The sequence below is a fragment of the Dunckerocampus dactyliophorus genome, chromosome 1, assembly GCF_027744805.1.
Source record: "Dunckerocampus dactyliophorus isolate RoL2022-P2 chromosome 1, RoL_Ddac_1.1, whole genome shotgun sequence".
Lineage (NCBI taxonomy): Eukaryota > Metazoa > Chordata > Actinopteri > Syngnathiformes > Syngnathidae > Dunckerocampus > Dunckerocampus dactyliophorus.
In genome coordinates this window covers 33,587,599-33,609,409 of record NC_072819.1, presented here as the reverse complement: position 1 = coordinate 33,609,409, position 21,811 = coordinate 33,587,599, and the positions used below count along the sequence as shown (strand labels likewise).

Here is a 21,811-nt window from a genome sequence, read left to right as displayed (position 1 = left end):
AGACCTGTTGCACAACAACTTTTAAGTCTGTCACATATCCCTCCCCCTGTATATCACAATGTTCTTTAAGACTTTGCTCTCTCCTAACCATGTCGCTCTGGTTCTGCCTGATCTCTATGGCAACAGCACAGTCCTGTCGGCGGTGATTGAAAATAGGAAAGCCCTGTGCCCGATGTGTCCAAGAAGCCTGCACCACAGCAGGGGAAGCTGGGTGACCACACTGATCCGCTGTAGCCCGACTGTGGTGGGGACCATGTTAGCCGCGCTCTGGAAAACATTACACACTAGCCAATGTTCATGTTGCAGATGTCTGCTAGTGTTTGAGCAGACTTGGAGCATCCTCAACAATAACAGAAGAATGTGTAATTTCCTCATGTGGCCCATGCAGACGAGGGATCAGGCTTCTTTTTTTTTTTTCATTTAATGTGAAGTAAATATTGGTAGTTTCTCCAGGACTATTCACAGAGGAATGATTGTAATACAGTATTTGAATCAGACTACACAAATTCAAGCTCATGTCACATACTGTACATAGCAGCTTGCCTAATTCAAAATGTTTCCTCAATCTTAACTTAAGTTTACCTGGAGCTGATAATGATTTGTGTTCTGACGTCTTCTACTGTATGTATGTCTGTCTTGTGTTTTCAAGGTGTGGCTGGAGCCGTCATCATTGCGTCGGAGTGGAGTTGCCGCGGCAGCCCTGACGGGGCGCAGGAGGAAGGTGATGGTGGTGGTGGTGGTGCCGCTGATGGAGATGGACTTGCTGACGGGGCAGACCGGGGACTGGACGGTGACCCAGAGGGGGTGTGGAGTCCAGACATTGAACAGAGCTTTCAGGAAGCTCTGGCCATCTACCCTCCCTGTGGCAGGAGGAAGATCATACTCTCAGATGAGGGCAAGATGTATGGTGAGAAAAAGCACATTACTCTAGAGTGTACTTTCTTTATCAAATTATTTTTCTGAGCTACCAGGCTACTTTCTGAGATGTATTGTGTGATTTGTAGAGATGCCATATTTATTATCATTGTTTTGTAATACAGTCCTTTTGAAAGGATAAACTGTTTTCATTGAATGTATTGGTGTTTTGATGGCTTCTGAGGGACAAGTAGAGCAGTATCCATTTTGAATTACAAATCCAATCTAATATCCCAATTGTCTCTTGAATGAATACATTATTATTCCTAGTACATTGTACTTCTGGAATTACCACAAAGGCCACACTAGTTTGTAAGTTGCACATAGGAAAGGGGTTGATGCAATGATGCAATTTTAAAGCGGTCTGTCATTTAAGATGATTGTAGGGCTTCACTTTAGACTTCACTTGAACAGATGCAGTATGTGTTATCTACAGACAGCTGTATCAGCCTTTGTCCAGTAGTGCACATTGGCAAAGATGCGTTGCCTGATGACTACTTTTTTAATGCATGAACAAGTGTAGTAGTACGTATGTATGAGTTAACTTAATTACTTCTGTTGGTGTGATTATCAAACTCCTACTGACTTAAGGTTCATTCAAGTCCAATTAAGGAATAATATTAAAAATGAAATAATATATGTAAATAATAATGCATTCATTGTTTAAACCGGCGCATGGTCAGTAAGATGTAGGATCTGGGATCCTCTGAGATTTGGTCTTTGCAATATTTTCGCTGTCTAAATTACTTACTGAAGACTTTGGCCACAGCCCAACATTCTTATCATTTTTTTTATTCACTGAGAGTTGGCATACTTTTCTGTGGCAGACTGTTTCATGTGTTTGTAAGGGGTCAGAGATGCTGTATGTGGATCAGTTTGTTTTAACATCGCAGCAGTTTCTCTCTTTATGTGACCCCCACCTCTTTTATAACAAGGACAATCTCAGGAGTAAGCACATCAACAATTTGAAAAGTGAGACCCATCATGGCCATGCTCGTTTTGACATATTTGCATTATTTGTTTGGCAAGGGTTTCTGTCAAACATCTCTGCCTGTCTCAGTTGGTTTGTCTACATCCCTAAGGGATAATGCATGCGCTCACAGATGCTGGTGTCATTCCGTCATATCCAGGAGTACATTTTTTTTTGTCAAAGACTGACAAATTTTTCTTTATATAATTGTCTATAGCAAAACATCCATCCATCCATAAATAGTCCATACTTCCCAGTCTCCGGCCACCTCTTCCACTTCCACCAGGAGGACACTAAGGTGTTCCCAGGCCAGCTGTGAGACATAATCCCTCCAGCATGTCCTAGGTCTGCCCCAGGGCCTTCTCCTGGCTGGGCATGGCCGGAACACCTCACCAGGGAGGCATCCAGGAGGAAACCAGACTAGATGCTGGTTCTTGGGACAGCAAAATATGAAATAAATGTAATGCCAGAATGTAAAGTCAAATGATAGAGCAAAAAATACTCTCTAATGTAGAAGGGAAGTGTCTTATTGTCAAAGTGACTCGAAAAATATGTATGCTCTTTTGGGAATTGGAATTGTTGTGTCTGACTCAGCCTTCTTTGTCAAATTTGGGGGGTTCTGGTAAACCATCACAGCTGATGTGACTCAGCAACACACCACTTCCCAGAAGGAGACAGTGATGTTGATGACGTTAGCTAGCAGCTCACGTGTGTTGACCTGGATTTGATCAGGTCAGTGAAACTATTAGATCACCCTTGTCCATATCCTCTTTAGTTCTTGCAGCAGTGAGAAGGCACTTGGCTTGGCAGTTATGATTTGAGACAAACAGCTGTGTGGGTGTGGTTGGGATCAGGGTGGAAGGCTGTGAAAGAAATAGCTGACCAGGCACTTTATCCTAACCACATTTTGGAAGCCTATTAACTATGATGACCTCCACTCTGTTTTTCCCTCCATTTTCACTTCATCTCATGTGGAGCTCTGCCATCAACAATGACCAACTTTGATTTAAATTTAAGGGAGTCTATAAAAGTGCTGAAGCAGTCTAAAGATAATCCTCCTTATGTTCCAGTCTATTTTTACGATGATGTTCATATCCAGTCAGTACATCATTTCAGTTCTTTTTTTTTTTTTTTTTTTTTGTAGCTGCAAAATCTTTTTTTTCCATTTGTGTGAATTTGATTTAGATCTAGGCCGGGCCATTCTTAAACACTGATCTTTTTCAGTTGAATCAAGTATTTTATTGTTGTAGTCGCCATATATACTTACACTACAGAAATTCCTTTGGTTCGGCAGCATTCCTGACAATTGTTTTAATTTTTTTTTCTTATTTCCTTCTTTGTTCTGTATTGTGACTATTGTGCCATATATCTTTTAACAGTATAAAATGTATTTGAAACAAACAGGAGAAAAGTGTGAAAAAACGGAATGGGCACGTTTGGGTTTTTTTTAGGGGAAGAAGATAACTGCAAAATTATAAGTGCAGATATACAGTATAAATTGGAATGCCATTGTGATGTTTGTTTCCCACTTTCAGGTCGAAACGAGCTGATAGCTCGCTATATTAAGCTACGGACAGGAAAGACACGCACACGCAAACAGGTATGCACACAGTTACTTGCTAGCAACTTTTTCTTATTTATTTATTGCAGTTGTGTGTCCACCACAGCATTAAATCAAATGTAAACTCCTCCTTGTGAAGATTTTATGTCATGTCTTTCCGGCTGTTAACTCTGGCCAATAGGTGTCTAGTCACATTCAGGTTCTGGCTCGCAAGAGGGTGCGAGAATACCAGGCGAGCATCAAGGTGGGTGCCCCTCAGACTAACTTCCCATCCCTCTCTGCTTATGCGCCGTCTTCTTTTTCTTTTCCTCTTCTTCCCATTCTTTCCTTCCTTCCTTCCTTCCTTCCTTCTTCCCTACCTTTCTGTCTTTCTTCAGGTCTCTAGTCACCTGCAGGTCTTGGCCAAGCGCAAGTCTCGTGAGATTCAGTCTAAGCTGAAGGTACACATGCTCATTGCTGCTGCCATGTTTCCAGCTTTGCCCTGCATGCCAACCCAATCCACATTAACCCTCTGAGCTGAAGCTGTACTTAGTTTGAGTCGACTTGTTTTTTTTCATAATTTATGTCATGGAAACATTTTTCAAATGTATAATATATTTTAATAAGATCAATAGCTTCCCTTTTAGCATGGCCGGGTTGTTCAGTCTCTGCAGGTGATCCTCGGGGTAGGGCATTCCGTTTTCCAGCATTTCATGGTTATGAATAAGCTCCAATAAATTAAACTTGATTTTGATCCCGTAAGCAGTCAACTTGAATACGTGCTGCACGCTACAAGAATGCCGTGTATGCCTCGTCTCTTAGGCCACAGATGAACAGTGTGCACCTCATCCAGAGTGGATAACATTGCTTATTAACTTTTTGCACTTGATTATGTCTCCCAAGTGTAATGTGACAGAAACGTGCCAAGGAAAAGAAAAGCCATCACCACGGAAGTAACATTACAAACAGCTCCCGAGAGAAGAGAAACACCCACCAATTGGCCGCACTTTTGGTCTTTACCGTTCGACTGTCGTGATCATCATTAAAGGCAGGGGTGCTCACAATTTTTTAGCCTGCGAGCTGCTTTTAAAATGACCAAGTCCCAAAGATCTACCTACTACTATAAATATAGAAAGCATATCTATTTACTATATTTATTTAAAAAAATATGACTACGTATTTATGTATGTTATACATGTATATCAGGAGTGCACGCACTTTCACAGCATGCAAGTACAAGTCAAAATGATCTACCTCTTTCTATAAAACATATAAAACATACAAAATGTAACCAGTAAACTCTGAAATTCTATTGTAAATATTAATGATTAGTATTTCACATTCACATTTTCAAAGTTTACAGGTAATCAAAGTAGTCGCTATCATAATTTACTTCAATATGGAAATAAAGATAATTACACATAACTCCTAAATAGTTGTGTACATAACCTGAGTTCTGGTAATATGTCAGTCAAATTAGTTATGTAACGTTCATTAGGGCACACAGTTCATGTATTACATCCAGTTAGCATTTGCTATCAAACATTACCGATAGACAAAAATTGTAAATGATATGCAAAAGACAATGCAGCCGAAGTCAAGGCAACATATTGAAAAGGTTTCACCAATGGGCACATTTTTAATTTCATCATGAAATGATAGTTTAAGAAGTGAACGTGTAGAAAACACTGATTTCTGTAGTACTGAGTTCATGACACGAAGCAAAACAAGTAAACAATACTTTTTTTTTCTACGTAACTAGCCGCTACAAGTTAACAGATAACTTTTATTATAGATATCTTACCGCAGTTAGTTCATCCATAATCAGAATAATAAAGATGAAAGTTGCATCTTCGTGTGTAGCTTGAAACGCTGCGGGGGAGCAAGCGCGAATCAGGAGGGGAGCTTAATGATTGATGTCATATGACAACTACAAAGTGACGTTTACACGATCGACCCAAACTACCATGGCGATCTACCTGTAGCTCGCGATTGACGTAATGGCCACCCCTGATTAAAGGGATAGTTTGGATTTGACATGAAGTTGTATGACGTCCCCATCAACAGTGGACTACAGCAACAGTGACTTACCTCCCCAAATTGGTTCTGAGAGTCCAGTTCTGGCTGGAGATCCGTGACGAGGAACGTAGTTCCAGTTAGTTGCTTGGGCCATTTAAGTAAAGAGTTTTGATTCTCAAAACAATATGTGTTCAAAAGAGTAATACATTTGCATCACAAAAATGCCTCCTCCAAAAAAATCTGACCTCACAAATCGCTCGGCGTTATATTTGTCTCCTGTGCATTTATCTGTGATAAAGACACTCATCTTCCGCCATGGAACACATGTAAACAAAATGGCCGTGGCGCTCCGTTGCGGAAGAAGAGTGGCATTACTGTGGCCATCTTCATCACATACACAAGAATACGGCGAGTGACAAATATAACGCCGAGCGTTTTGTGAGGCCTGTTTTTTTTTTTTTTTTTTTTTTTGGAAGAGGCATTTTTGTGATGCAAATGTTTTAATCTATTGAAGGCATATTGTTTTTAGAAGCCAAACTCTTTACTTACCGGTAATTGTCCCCAGCAACTAAGCGGAACTACGTTCTTCGTCACAGAAATCTGGACAGAACTGGATTTAGGAGACCAAGTGGGGGGTAAGTCACTGTTGCTATAGTATAATGCTGATGGGGATGTCCTAAAACTTCATGTCAAAAAATCCGAACTATCCCTTTTTTTAAGGATAAAGATTGAGCATGTTAAAGCATCTCCGCCTATTCAAGATTCAAGAGAGTTTTATTGTCATGTGCATGGTAAAACAACAGTAATACCATGCAATGAAAATCTTATTCTGTTCATTCTCCCAAGAAAAGAAAGAAAACACAAGAAAGAATAAGAACATAAACATAAACATATATACCAATAAATTAAGCAGCAACAAAAAGAAGAGACATTCATACAAATAAATATACAAATAAATAAGTAATAAATAAATAAAGTGCTATGAGTGTGTGCTTGTGTTGCGTGCGGCGTGTGTGAGTGCTTCGTTGAGAAGCCTGATGGCCTGTGGGTAAAAGCTGTTTGCCAGCCTATGAAAGTGACAGTAATAACCAAGCAGCACAGTGGTCTTATTATTGGCTGGAAGACCAGAATCAATGTCCAGTGAGCCTGATGTTGATTCAGGAGAAGGCTAAAAGATTAGTTTTAATTATTAGTTTTATTTGTTCTCCTGCCTCTTCAATTTCCTCCTTCAGTAAGCCACAGGGATAACCCGAGGACCACCTGTAATTAGCAGTCCAAAAGAAGAACATGACATACGCCACTGGAAGTTGAACTACATCAATGTAGACCTTTGCTATTTAACAACTCAGCCGCATTAGTACACTCAACCCTGGCATAGAAACAAGAGTTAAGAATATGCAAAAATAAATATTCCCATTCCATTAAAATACCAATCAGATAATTCCCAACTGGCTGAACTATGTATTGAGTATGGATACTACAAGTTGGTATGTCTTTTTGGTCAGTCAAAAATCCCAAAGTCACAACTTCTGTACTTTTAACGGTCTTCTGCTCGTTTACTTTCCATTCTCTCAGGACATCACTCTGTGTAAATCTTGATGTTTGGAGTCTGTGGGAAATGATGTCTTCTTTTTTGCAATGCACGGCAGTAATGTTGGAGTTTTGTTTGCATGAGACTCAGTTGCTGGCTTGGTTGACCAAAATGTCACACGACATTGGGATGCATGCATTGACACAAATGTGTGGGGAAGTTTTTATTTGAGTACTCGTCCATGCATACTTGGAAGTTTTCTGTTTTAATGCATTTCTCCATGTTCACACTCTTGGACATTTTCCGATTTTGAGCTTTCCTGGTTTAGAGTTTTCTTGTGGTTTTACCATGTCCTGTAATCAAAATTCTTTGTCAACCAAAGATATTTAGCTGCTTGTTATTAGTTCTGTTTTAGACATTACCATCTGATCTTGGTGCAGGTTATAAGAATGTAGCTTGTAATAATGTGTATGACTTTAAAGTGTGTTGGACTGAATTTAACATTTGTCGGTCAAAATAGCGTCCCAAGATGTTACCTTTTTGACAAAGACTATGACTTTTAAATGGGACAATGCTGGCGTTTTAATCACTGACATTTCTTTTTTGCCATAGGCCATGAACTTGGTAAGTTTTGGTCATACTTCTACATTACTCTGCTTTTGTGCTTAACTGTTGGCCTCACAGTTAACACTAGCTCTTAATGCAGTGCATCTTCAGCATCCAAAATTCCTGCCCATTGCGTTTATATTTCAAGTGGCTTTAGTAAAATAACAGTGGTGGCTGCAATTTCCCTTTTACTAGCACCTACCGCTTTGGCATCACCCTGTATCTGCTTCGCACTTTGTTCTGGATTCCAGTAGTTATTGCATCATGTTGAATTATTAAAGATGAATGCATGTTTTTTAAGACTATAAATTGCCCTTAGGCGTGAATGTCAGTTCTGCACATATGCCAGCCCTGTGACTGACTGGCAATCAGTCTAGGGCGACCAATACAGTACCACACAAAAGTGAGTTACACCCCTTTTTTTTCTGCAAATACTTTATTATCTTTATCTTTTCATGGGACGTTGAAGAAATGACACTTTGTTATGATGTAGTCAGCTTGTATAACAGTGAAAATATACTGTCCCCTCAAAACAACAACACGCAGCCATTGTCAAAACTGTTGGCAATAAAATTGAGTACAAAACGTCCTAAAATGTCCAAATCGGCCCAATTAACCATTTTCTCTCCCTGGTGACATGTGACTGGTTAGTGTTACACGGTCCTAGGTGTGAATGTGGAACAGGTGTGTTAAATTTGGTATTATGACTCACGCAGAGTCACAGTCAGTGGAGGTTCAACATGGCACCTCAGAGCAAAGAATTCTCTGAGTATCTGAAAAACCGAGTTGTTCATAAAGATGACCAAGGCTGTAAGAAGATGAACCACAACCTGAATCTGCGCTGCTGCGATTGGCTGGCAACCAGTCCAGGGTGTACCTTGCCTCTCGGCCACAGTCAGCTGGGATAGGCTCCAGCATACCCCTGCGACCCAAGTGAGGGTAACCGGCATAGAAAATGGATGGATGATTCAGAGTTGTCCACGCATTTAGTGTGGAAGCGGCGATCTCGGTCAGTGTTTCCCAACCTTTTTTGTCTTGTGTACCCTGAAAGCCTTTTTGTCATACCATAGTACCCCCTCACTCATACATGTTGATAATTCTCCAGAAGTGGAATGTATAACACAACTGTGATTTTGGTGCAGCTTTGCCACAGGCTATTTTCTCTCTGGGGAAACCAGTTGTAGCCTACACGTTCCATTTTATTGTCTGGCTTAATATGAAATGACTGTGAAAATTGAGAATTGGGCTACAAGCTGGAACTATTAATGTTGCACTTAACGCAATAAGCAACTTTTAATTTACAAAAAAAAAATGAATAACTCGCACTGTTCAAAATGTTACTGTTGCACTTGTAGTTTCCAAAAAACAAACGCTGTAGACCAGTGGTGTCCAAAGTGTGGCCCCAGGGCCATTTTATGCCCTGCAGCTTATTCCAAAAGTAAAATGAATTGAGATATTAAGATATTAGTGTTCCCACACTCTATTGCGGTTCACCTTCCACGGATTCACAGAATTTTTTTAGTGCTTTTTTTTTCTTTTTTTAGTGGATGAATGCTGTTCTAGGCCAAGCCTGGCCCTTTTAAAAAGAATTACATTGTGGGAAGCTGAGTGTGTCTCTCTTCCCTCTCATCTGTCTGCACCGCCCATTGTTTTCTGCGTCCTGATTGGCTGTGGGCCATTGGTCAATCAGTCCCCTTTGTGCCGCCTGTCGTGTCTTCTGTGTCATCGCTAGCTTGCTTGCTTGCTTGCTAGCTTGTAAATGAATCTTTGGTTTGAAGGAGGAGGACTGCAGATACAAAATACCGATACAGGATACAAAAATGCTACAATACAGTGGAACGGCGCCAGGATGAAAAGGCACGGTCACAGCAGTGAAATACATGAGTGACTTCATAATTTCTTTTGTCTGACCTAAAGCTTGATCATTAAAATTCAAACTAAGGTTTGAACTTTTTTGAGAGTGTTTTAAACAAGAGAGAAATGTGAGAAAATGCTATAGCTTGTCTGAGAAAAGTGTATAAAGTGTATGGTGAGGGGTGTTACAGCCTTAAAACATGTATCATTGTAAAAAAAAAAAAGTAGGTTGGCAACTTTGCGGATTTCACTTGGTACGTGCTATTTTTGGGAACCTATCCCCCGCAGTTAACAAGGGAACACTGTACACTATTTTGCTTCGTCCCCTATAACGCAAAGCTTATATAGCTTATTATTACAGTACAGTCGTCCCTCATTTATCGCAGTTAATTGGTTCCAGACCTGATCGTGATAAGTGAATTTCTGCGAAGTAGGATTTAATATTAATAAATTTAATAGGATTTAATAAAACCTTTTTATGACCTTCTAAATATGTTTACCATTCTTAGAGCCCTGTAGATGAGAAATAACACCCCTATAGTCACCTTTACACTCGTATTACACAATATAGCAGACAATAATTGAAAATAATCTAGCTTTAGACATAAATAATACCATTCGCACGTTAGCACTAACAGCTCCTGCGGTGGCTCTTGTCTCATCAATGTAGCATTACTGATACCTCGAGACCAGTGTAGAATACTACTGTACTATCGCTGTGGACAGACTTACGATTCATCTAATCGCTTCATTAACAATCAGAGAACACATGCAGTGAGCATTCACACAGCCACTCTCTACACTGCTAACCTGCTGCTAGCACTGAGCTCCAGTCCACTTTAGCGAGCTGACGTCACACGTCACTTCCCAGGCCCCGCCTCTAAAAGGCACACCGTAAAAAAAAGCCTAATATGTTCATTACACAAGGTGTGACCTGATATTAGTTTGAGGGAAGAGCTGCTGCCAATATGGGTATCAGTTGATATTGTTATCTTTAATGACGTGCTGAACAATATTGGTATATCGGATGTCTGTAAGAAAGCCAATATCAAGCATCTCTACAAAGTGTAACCTGCCTAGTTCAGCCATCCTCGAGTTTCGTCGTGGTCTGGAATCAGTGTCTGCAGAATAAGAGTCGAGAGCGCTAGCGGTTGAGCTAAAAGCTCGGACTGTTAACTTGACGTACAGCGCGACTCTTTAAGGTGTCTGAGTGAGGTACATGCTTCACCAGCTGGCATCCATTACAGCAACGTGATTATAGTACCGTTACACCCCGAGTAGCTACACAAAATATTGATACTTGGGGCACAATTTGGACATTTTCACAGGGATTACTCATTTTTACTAGCTGTTGTTTAGATTGTGTTGAGTCATTTTGAAAGGCCGGTAAATTTATAGTTATTCAAGCTACTACTGACTACTTTACTTAGTATCAAAGTATCATCTCTTTAGTGTTGTCTGATATAAAGATATAAAAAAATTCAGAAATGAGAGGGGTGTAGTACTTTTTGTGAGGTATTATATAATATGAATATACTCCACCTCTCCCCCACTCTTGACAGGGAAAGCTATTGAATAAAAGAATGAATGGAGTATTCTGAATGATGGCTGGCTTACTCCCAGACGTGACAGTTATGAACGTTAATGCTTGCCCTTAATTCCTCCCAGCTTATCAAAATATTTATTTCTCTTTTGTCCATGTTTAGGACCAGGTTTCCAAAGACAAAGCACTGCAGACAGTGGCCAACCTTTCATCAGCTCAGATTGTGTCTGCAAGTGTGATGAAAAGCCAGGCTTCTTTCCCTCCACCAGTCAGGGTGAGACGTACCAACATGCTTGCACTCCTGAATAAAGATGAGACTAATAAGGGCTTCTCTTTTTTTTTCAGTTTTGGCCCGGCCATGTGCCAGGACAGCCTGGACATTCTCAGGAGTAAGCATTATTTTTGCCATGAATGTTTTTTTGAAGCGAAGAACCTTGTATGCTCAATTCTTTTCATTTCTGTCTTTAATTTTTTTTCTTCTAGCATCAAACCCTTTGCACAACCTCCTTACACAACACTAGCAGCTCCTGTCCCTGCACCCATCAGTAAGTATGAACAAAAATCCTGGGTAGCCATAGGACAATGGATCCAGTATAATGACATTTATCACAGGGGTCACCAACACAGTGCCCACGGCCACCAGGTAGCCCCCTACGACCACATGTGGTGCCCGCGAGCCTGGTTTTCGTTCAGGTTTTTTAGTTAATGTGAGATACACTAGAAATAAATGCATTTTGAAATACAAAATACAGTACCTCTTACTAGAATAAAGGTTGGAGACCCCCTGGTTTATTACTTTTGCAGTCTGTCCATCTGTTGCAATCTTATGTGATGTAATATTCTGATACATAATACAAAATTTTAGTGGAAGCAAAGGCGCCGATCATATAGAACATATAATTTGAATTATAACCTACATTAGGTTTTCAAAAACAGGACACTTGATCATTCATAACTGTACTGCGTTGTGACATTTTAAAGTAAGCACCGGCATGTTTCACTCGTAAATTGATTCAGCCACTTGCATTTTTGGCAAGTCAATGTGAACAGCTTTGTGCTGATTTGATTTATGACAAGGTTATTGTTCATATCTCACTGTGTTCTGTTTGTGCTTCATTTTGTGGTTGTAAATCTAAGCTTAATGCAGCACATTTCCATCTGTTGTGTAGGCTATGAGCCCCTGCCTCCCCCTCGCCCGGCAGCTATAGCAACTCCTGTGTGGCAGGACAGAACCATTGCCTCAGCAAAACTACGGCTTCTGGAGTACTCTGCTTTTATGGAGACTCAGAAAGACAGAGAGATGGTACAGCAGGGTGTTTTCTTCGAGTTGGCAATGAAAGATCTGGTTACTTATTTTCTTACCTTCTTGTCCTCTCTCCTTGCAGTATAAGCACCTGTTTGTGCACATTGGTCCATCAAACCCCGGCTACAGTGACCCCGTACTGGAGTCAATAGATGTCCGGCAGATTTACGATAAGTTCTCTGAGAAGAAAGGAGGCCTAAAGGAGCTGTATGAGAAAGGGCCTCACAATGCTTTCTTTCTTGTCAAGTTCTGGGTCAGTAATGTAAAACCAGCACGTTGACATAAAAGAAAGTGGGATCTTTGTTTACAAAAAAAACTGTGGTGAAATTCATTTTTTAAAATTATTGTAACACTGATGATTGCTTTACATAATTCATAAACATCCCAAGGCTTGGTGAGGTTATACCTTACCTATTGACATGGCGGCAGCAAGGACTTAAATAGCTGTTTATGCAACATTGATATACAGTATTAGTGTCTATAACAGTGCACATTGTTAGAGGGCCTAAGTTTTGTTAATGATTTATTCAGGCTGATCTGAGCAGTGATCTTGAGGAAGGTTCCAATGCCTTCTACGGTGTAAGCAGCCAGTACAGTGGAACAGAGAACATCACAATCAGTGTCTCAACAAAGGTCTGCTCCTTTGGCAAACAGGTGGTCGAGAAGGTCGAGGTAAGCAATTAATCCAAAATTTTAAATACAAGTGAATATTCAAACATGTTTTCAGAGCTTCTCCCGCTACACACCATTCAGACGGAGTACGCACATTTGGAGGGGGGAAAGTATGTGTTCCGCATCCATCGTTCACCTATGTGTGAATATATGATCAACTTTATCCACAAACTCAAACATCTACCAGAGAAATATATGATGAACAGCGTGCTGGAGAACTTCACCATACTACAGGTTGGCAGAGTTAATGTAGATCTCCTTTTTGGAGTAAATGCCACAAAAAGCTAAAGGAAAAGCAAAACCGCTACTGGCACTTTACTATGCCCTGACCTGCAGCTTCCCTTCTTTCTCCAGGTTGTGTCCAACAGAGAAACTCAGGAGACCCTGTTGTGCATCGCTTTTGTGTTTGAAGTGTCCACCAGTGAGCACGGAGCACAGTACCACGTTTATCGACTAGTTAATGACTAGCACAATGTACATGCAAAGACTGTCAGCCCTTTCCAGTTCAGTCATACTGATTCCCACATGTGACACACTAATAGTGTTTGTATCACCATTACCGCAATCTACCCTCAAAATGTCCCACAATTGTAAACACTAAAGTCAAGCTATTTTTTTTAAAGAGGCTGTAGATAATCACTTAATGTTTTATGGTCCATGTTTTGAAGTTTTGCCAGGGAATTACAGTTTATTTTGAATTCACAGATAAATAACCTGCCTCAAATGTATGAGAGAGAGAACGTGCTCAAAAATCATCTTTAAAGCATAATAAATGTGAGTAGAGTTATGCATCACAATTCGCTCCCATCTTTTCCAGGGAAGTAAGTGCATAATTGACATATCTGTTGGTGTGACTGAAAATAGCTAGACTAGAAAGCATTCTATCAGTGTTATTGTCACTACCACGGTGAGTCTAATGAGGTCATTTCCAGTCACAAGGCGCAGGTGGCCCTTCACAGCAATGCACTACATGTAGTGATGGGAATTAATAGTTGATGGCAAGTTTGAAAGTGTTAAATATCTGTTCAGTCTTTCTAAAAATAATAATAGTTACATACACAAGGGCCTCAGCATTCTGAAACAAATAATTCCCTTGACTGTTTATGGGCACCACAGTTTGCCTTTGCTGCAGTACTTCTACCTCCGTGTGAGTTGGGATTCAAATGTGCTTTCATAAAGCCCTGACTTGAGGAGCACTGACATATAGGAAGTGTACACTACATTTTTAATGGTACTGTTTATAAGCCAAAATTTAGTTAAATATACTGCTTTTTTGTAAAACTGATCTTTTTACTAGCACAGTTAGAGTAATACTCTAAATGTTTTTTTTTGTTGTTGTTGTTTTAAAAATGTTTGCCAGACATGGTACACACCATGCTATATTCCCCCTCAGCAACTGGGGTGAAGTCCTATGAACTGACACTTGCTTTTTGTTTTGCTATGTGGAATGTCATTGACATGTCTCGGTACACTTAACCATTATTTAGCAAACAATGTTATCTGACTATCATACCTTCTTCTAGCAGGATAATCGATCATGTGACTGGTGAAGAGTGTGGTTTTGCTTTTGCATCATGAAAGTTTGAGCCAACACGTCGGTAAACATTGGTAAATAAGCACATTTCACTGTGTGGTTAGCCATTGTCATGTTCACTTGTCTGTGTGCTCACATCTGCTCGGTCAATTTAAATGTGCCTTTTAAACTATGGCTATGCCAATAAAATCACTCATGGTGTTTGCAGAACCCACCACGTATTTTGTCTAATTTTTGGCAAATTCTTGTGTGTGATTTTTTTTTTTTAAACCTGCAAGAAATGGTAAAAATGACTCAAGTGTTTAATTGCGAGTCAAGCTGGGAAGGGCCTTTACTTCTGAAGATAACAGAGGGACGTTTCCCCCCCCCCCCCCCCCCCCCCCCAAATTGGATTTGACAAAGGTGCACAACGTATTGCATCTGCTAGGTGGCACTGTTGCCTTACATTTACACACATTCAAACGTCAGCTCACCTGCTTGGCCTCCAACTGATGAATATGTCATCGTGTTTCAACTAGTTTGTAAACTAAAAAACAATTTATGGCTTTGTGCTTAGTGCGCATTCACATAAAAGAGGGTGTTTGACGTCATTTTATTTTACTTCCGTGCAAAAATTGAGCAATCCCGGCCAGTGCGTGTTACCAAGTAGTTAATGAAGCATTTTGAGGAGTTTAAAAAGATTATGAAACACTGTCTCCGCCAATACAGCGAGGGAGGACTGCTGGCAGAAGATGTACCCTGCGTGTAAATGCACAAGTTAACACTGATTATTATGTTATACCTTTTTAGTGTTCACAGATGAATGCTTAACATTGTAACTTCTACATATTAACTGGGGATGTCACAAGATCTCACGAGATTGAAATGTGACAAGATTTCTCATTGAGAAAAAAAAAAGTCTCAGGGGCCTGGGATGATACAGAATCACAGAATAACTGAAAGTGAACTCGATAACTTTCCTGCCTCAACATATTGCCATGTGCATGCGGAGCTGTTTTCCTCGTCTCCCGCCTCCAAACAGGCAGGAAGAGGATTGACTGTGCATTAGTTTCAGCGGCTTGGCGCATTTGTGCCATAGAACACCAGCATGAATGGCGTGAGGCCTTTTGTCAGTCTTTGCCTCAGTGAGTGGAAGCGGGGCTGGTAGCGTACACACAGAGTGCAGAAGAGTGTAATGTAGAAATTACGCACTATATTGTCATATTTTTTAATTGTATTAGTAATGTTAAAATCTTATCTTGTTCTTGACCCAATCTCGTGTGTCGTCTCATCTAGTGACACCCCTAATATTAACCCACATCCATTTAAAACATAAACTGGAGCAACAACTCTTTTTTTCATATTTTACTTCTTTGCATTATAGAATGCTGTACCTCATGGTGACCACTAGATGGCAGTGTTGATGTGTTTTTTTTGTGGTGAGTTTTTCTTTGTGACAAATTTTATTATAATAAAGAAGGCTTTTGTTGCAGTTGATTGATGCCTCAGAGCGCTTATCTCCACCAGCGAATATTGGAGTACAAGAAGACTAACGGCTCATTCAAGAATTGTTGCAACACTGCGTCTGCTAACATTAGCCAAATGAATATTTCATATTGCATTTTCTTCCTGACGCTCTGTTAAAAAAATGAGCAAATGTAGTGTATTTTCTCAGCTGAAAAGCTACATCTCTTATAGAGAATTTCTTCAGGGAAAGCTAGGAGATCACTGTGATGTCGTAAAAGCCGCTCCAATCGTAGTGCTACCCCAATTATTCTTTCCCCCAGGTCTACTGAGTTCTCAATAAATGGTCACGCCATCGCCGAATGTGTTACACAGTGAAACGGTGGCGCTTTCATTGCTGATTTTAAGCTGAAACTCTGAACATGACCTTGTTGGGACCAGGTGATGAGCTAAGCCTAAGTTACTATGGTGATCAAGCTGCGATGGGAGCCACCTTTTGTAGTACAGGCAAGCCTGGCTTTAGACTCAACAAACTTCACTAACCCACTCAATTCGCTTTGCAGTACACCCCTCAGGTCTCCTTAAATAAGTTAGTGATGGGCATACCAAGCACACACACTGTGTTGGGCAGGAATCACTTTGACAACCAAGTTCTTTAGGAAATGATAAATAGGTTTCTGTTAGATTGATCACGCTTACATGACCCATGAGACCATAAATACAGTATAGTAATCCAATAACATACTGCAAAGTTACTCAGTATTATTATTTTCACATTCTATTAATGAATGTATAGATTTTATTGCATTGATGGACATAAGAAAAATGGCAAAGGTGCACATATTTCTTCAGTTCCAGACGATACTGTAGACCAGCGGTGCTCACAATTTTTCAGCATGTGAGCTACTTTTAAAATGACCAAGTCCCAAAGCTCTACCTCATACTATAAACATGAAATATATTTATAAATATATAAATGTGAATTATATACTATACTATATTTAGAAATATGACTATTAAGTATGTTATACATGTATATCAGGGGTGCACACACTTTTTCAGCATGCATGTTACAAGTCATCATGATCCATCTCTTACTATAAACCATATAACATATACATAAAAGCTAACCGGTAAACTTGAAAACTACTGTACTAAATACTAATGATTAATATTTCACATTCACAGTTTCAAAGTTTACAGATAATCACAGTAGTTGTCATTCAATAATTCACAATTCAATTCAATGTGGCAATAAAGATAATTACACATAATTCCTCAATAGTTGTGTACATAACCTGAGAAGTATGTCAGTCAAAATAGCTACGTAATGTTCATTACACACACAGTTCATGTATTACATCTAGTTAGCATATGCTATCAAACATTAGAGATATACCAGAAATGAAAATGATTGCCAAGTTCAAGGCAACATACAGTATTAACAAGGTTTCAGTCATGCGCACATTTTCCAATTAATCATGAAATAACAGTTTAGAAACACGCATTTGTATCGTGGAGTTCATGACGCGACGCCAAACCATCAAACAATTCACTTTTTTCTACATAACTAGCCGCTACGGAAGTAAATGCCACAAAAAGTGAACGGATAACTTTTGTTGTAGATATCGGCACCTTACCGCTGAGTTAGTTTATCCATAATCAGAATAATAAATATGAAAGTTGCCTCCCTGCTTGAGAAGTCTGTTCACCACTTAATCTTTGCCGCGGGGGAGCAACAGCGAATCAGGAAAGTGACGTTCATTCGATTGACCCACACTATCTTCGCGATCGACCGGTAGCTTGCGATTGACGTAATGGGCACCCCTGCTGCAGACTAAGTGATACAAAACACAGTCAGTTTTGTGGCAAAGGTGGACATCTACAGTATCAACATCACTGGCATTATTAAGTCTCTTTGCAGCAGTCTCTAATGTAAACTCCAAGTACTGTATGTAAACATCTTGTATTGCACAAGTATATTGGCTACTGTCCAGGTAATGAATCCAGTGTAAAAGCCAATTCTACGTTTAATGATGTATGGTTTATATGGCAGGTTGCTACACAATTACAATAATTTTCCGAGACCTCTAAATTATAATTCACTATTTAATTTTTTTCTTTTTTTTACAAATTCAAAAAAATTGGTCCCAAAGGCCTTTACAGCCTAGCGTAATAGATCACTTTGCTACAGTAGTTGCACCCTTCAAAAGCTCCACGTTGATATTTACTACTATATTGCTGTCATGCCATGGTGAAATATAGTGCCACGAATGGATCCCAAAAAAGCACATTACCCTCAATATTTTAAATGTGGAAATGCCAAAAATGATAACATGAACGAGGCAGTTGAAATGTTCAGTAAATGCTTTGTAAACATTGGACCAAATTTAGAAGAAAGGATCCCAAATATCTTGTCAGCGGAAGAAAGGAATGAAAGTATAGACAGGAATCCCAACTCCATGTTCCTCACTGGTATGAAAAAAAATTATGTTGTGAGTAAAAATAAAGCAAAAACATCGACCGATGAAATCGACATGGGAACAATTAAAAAGTCATTACCGAGATTGCGGAACCACTGACGTACATCAGTAACTCATCATTTCATTGGTATATGAATGTAGTAGTAGACAAACATCAATTCACATGCTACCGACCAGTTTCTTTATTGCCACAGTTTTCTAAAATCATTGAAAAGCTATTCAGCAACAGGTTCGATACATTTTTTAATTAAGAATGAATTCATCACAGACAGCCAATACGGATACAGAGCTAACATGTCAACTTCCATGGCACTAATTCAAATAACCATGGATATGACCAACGCTATAGACTGCACAGAGTGTGCAGCTGCAGTATTTATGGATTTAACAAAAGCATTTGATACAATTAATCACAATATCTTAATTAACACACTTGAACAGTATGGAATCAAAGGAATGGTATTGAACTGGTTAAAAAGCTACGTAGCAAACAGGAAGTAATATGTGAAGCTAGGAGAATATACACCTGCAAGCTTAAATATATCATGTGGTGTACCCCAAGGGTCGATACTGGTGCCAAAACTGTTCAACTTATACATAAATAATATCTGTAAAGTCACAAAAGACCTAAAGCTAGTATTATTTTCAGACACTACCGCATTCTGTTCTGAAGAAAGTACAAGAGTTAACTCAAGAAATCACAGAGGAAGTGACTATACTAAAAAGATGGTTTGATTAAAACTAAAATAATGCTATCTGGTAATAGCAGAAAGGATACCGATACCTATACCTACCTAAGGATACCCATAAATACAAATAGATGGCACGGACATTGACAAAGTGAACGAAAATAAATTTCTAGGCATTAGATGACAAAATGAGTTGGAAATCCCACATTAAAAATATAAAACATAAAGTTGCAATAAATACTTTTCTCAATAAAGCAAAATTCGTTCTGGATCAAAACTCACTCCATACTCTCAATTGTTTTCTACTCTTACCATATCTAACTTATTGTGCAGCCATGTGGGAAAATAACTATAAAAGCAGACTTCGCTCACTAAATGTACTACAAAAAAGATCAAATAGGGTAATTCATAAGGCCACTTATTCGGGATGTTACGGATAATGCATTTTTGCAGAGTACGAGAATTAAACGTCATTATCCGTAATCGTGATGAAAGAAAATCCTCATTATGTATTCACTCTTCTGTGATTGGCCAGTCACACAAAGCGACCACTCCTCCCGAGACACATTGTGCAGACTGGAGTCACAGAGGAACTGAGCGGTGCCTCATTCACGTACACGGTGGAACTGGCGAGTTGAAAACGACTCGTGTGGCGTTGCCCACTGCCTCCACTTTATTAGGTTTTCCTTAGCTCGCCTCTATTTCGGTTTGTATCTAAAGTTACTTGGTAAACTTGTTTAGTAAAGTGCGCGGTGCATTTGACAGCAGGCTTGTGTTGCGTCAGTCACTTATACGACTCAGTTGGGGTGGCATGACCTCCTTTTTCCTTGAAATGTATTTTTGTCTTATTCCATGAAGTTATCATAAAACAGGCACACTGCCTACAATATAAGGATTTTGTAAATTTTCAGTTGGCAGTATGTAAAAGTAACGTGCATTGACTGGCCACAACATTAGGTACACCTGCACAGCTGCATCACACATTCTGCCTGTATGGCTATCATACTACATTATATACATAAGCGTGGTAAAATATGACACTCCTCTCAATACGTTGCAGTATGCACGTTGCAATCTTAAACTTGTTTCGTAACGTACGCGGTGCATTTCACAAGACAGCTGTATACGGCTGGTGCTTTTGAGAAAAATACAGTGAACAAGCTCGACAGATTATTTCCCTGTTTGCCATCACTGGATGTTTGCGTGTTTGCAACTTCACACAGATCATTAAAAAATAATAAAGTCTTACAGATCACTTATATGCATACACAGCACACATATAGCTGAATAATAAACAGTAAATATAGCAGCGTCTGATCAATCCATGTCAATTTCAGACTTAATGTTAAATAATGTACCGATTTAAGCCTCACCCATTTCCAGTTAAACCGCTCCCACTTTCGGTTTATGCCCCGAGGGGAGGAGAAATATGACCTTGGGAAAAAAAATTACACTTAAAACACCTATACGGCCGCACAACGCTAAAAACCTTCAGCATATCAAGATGTGGAATCAAATTATGGAACGAGTTAAGAGAAGAACTCAAACAATGCACTAAAATGACTCATTTAAAAATTGCTACACATTGTTTTATTGCGTTATCATTTTATCGTGTTATTCAGAACTGGCAAAGGGAACACGTTGAATGGGAAATGAACAAATTGATGTATCAGCAACAGATGGGAAATGTATTAACACATTTCTTTGAAACAAAGAAGGGGTAGGCTTGAATAAGCTCTGCTTCTCCCTACTCCTTTTGGACATGTGGAATTGTGACATGTGATGTATACTGATGTGAAAGAATTTGAGAAAAGAATGTTCAAATAAATCAAATCATGGTCATCATCAAACCTACATGGCCTTGTGTGAAAAACTGATTGTCCCCCTGTTAAAACATGACTGAGATTAATTGAGTTCTACCAGTCTGGAAAAGGTTATAAAGCCATTTCTAAAGCTTTGGGACACCAGTGAACCCCAGTGATAGCAATTATCCACAAATGGAGAAAACACAGAAAAGTGGTGAACCTTCTCAGGAGTGGCCGGCCAACCAAAATGATCCCAAGAGCGCAGCGACAACTCATCCAAGAGGTCACAGAAGACCCCAAAACAACATCCAAACAACTGCAGGCCTCACTTGTCTCAGTTAAGGTCAGTGTTCATGACTCCACCATAAGAAAGACACTGGGCAAAAATGGCCTGCATGGCAGAGTTCCAGGACAAAAACCACTGCTGAACAAAAAGAACATTAAAGCTTGTCACAACTTTGCCTGAAAACATCTTGATGATCCCCAAGACCTTTGGGAAAATAGTCTGTGGTCTGACGAGACAGATTTGAACTTTTTAGAAGGTGTGTGTCCCATTACATCTGGCGTAGAAGTAACTCCGCATTTCAGAAAAAGAATATCATACCAACAGTAAAATATGGTGGTGGTAGTGTGATGGTCTGGGGATGTTTTGCTGCTTCATGACCTGAAAGACTTGCTGTGATAAATGGAACCATAAATGGAATATCCGGCCATCTGTTCGTGACCTCAAGCTGAAACCAACTTGGGTTTTGCACTAGGACAATGATCCAAAACACATCAGCAAGTCCACCTCTGAATGGTTGAAGAAAAACTTTGGATTGGCCTAGTCAAAGTCCTGACCTGAATCCTATTGAGATGCTGTGGCATGACCTCAAAAAGGCGGTTCATGTTGGAAAACCCTGAA

The 21,811-nt window shown here is 39.6% G+C and overlaps 1 protein-coding gene across 1 annotated transcript; it reads left to right on the top strand.

Annotated features, from left to right (window-relative positions):
- Positions 1 to 58: 58 nt before the first annotated feature.
- tead3a (TEA domain family member 3 a) lies at positions 59 to 14,752 on the top strand. Its single transcript, XM_054771753.1, has 13 exons — positions 59 to 230; positions 650 to 907; positions 3,421 to 3,485; positions 3,628 to 3,690; positions 3,824 to 3,886; positions 11,142 to 11,252; positions 11,324 to 11,367; positions 11,462 to 11,523; positions 12,148 to 12,281; positions 12,364 to 12,534; positions 12,813 to 12,953; positions 13,035 to 13,187; positions 13,308 to 14,752. The coding sequence occupies exons 1-13, from the start codon at positions 59 to 61 to the stop codon at positions 13,419 to 13,421; spliced, it is 1,551 nt and encodes a 516-aa protein (XP_054627728.1). The 3' UTR covers positions 13,422 to 14,752.
- Positions 14,753 to 21,811: the final 7,059 nt, after the last annotated feature.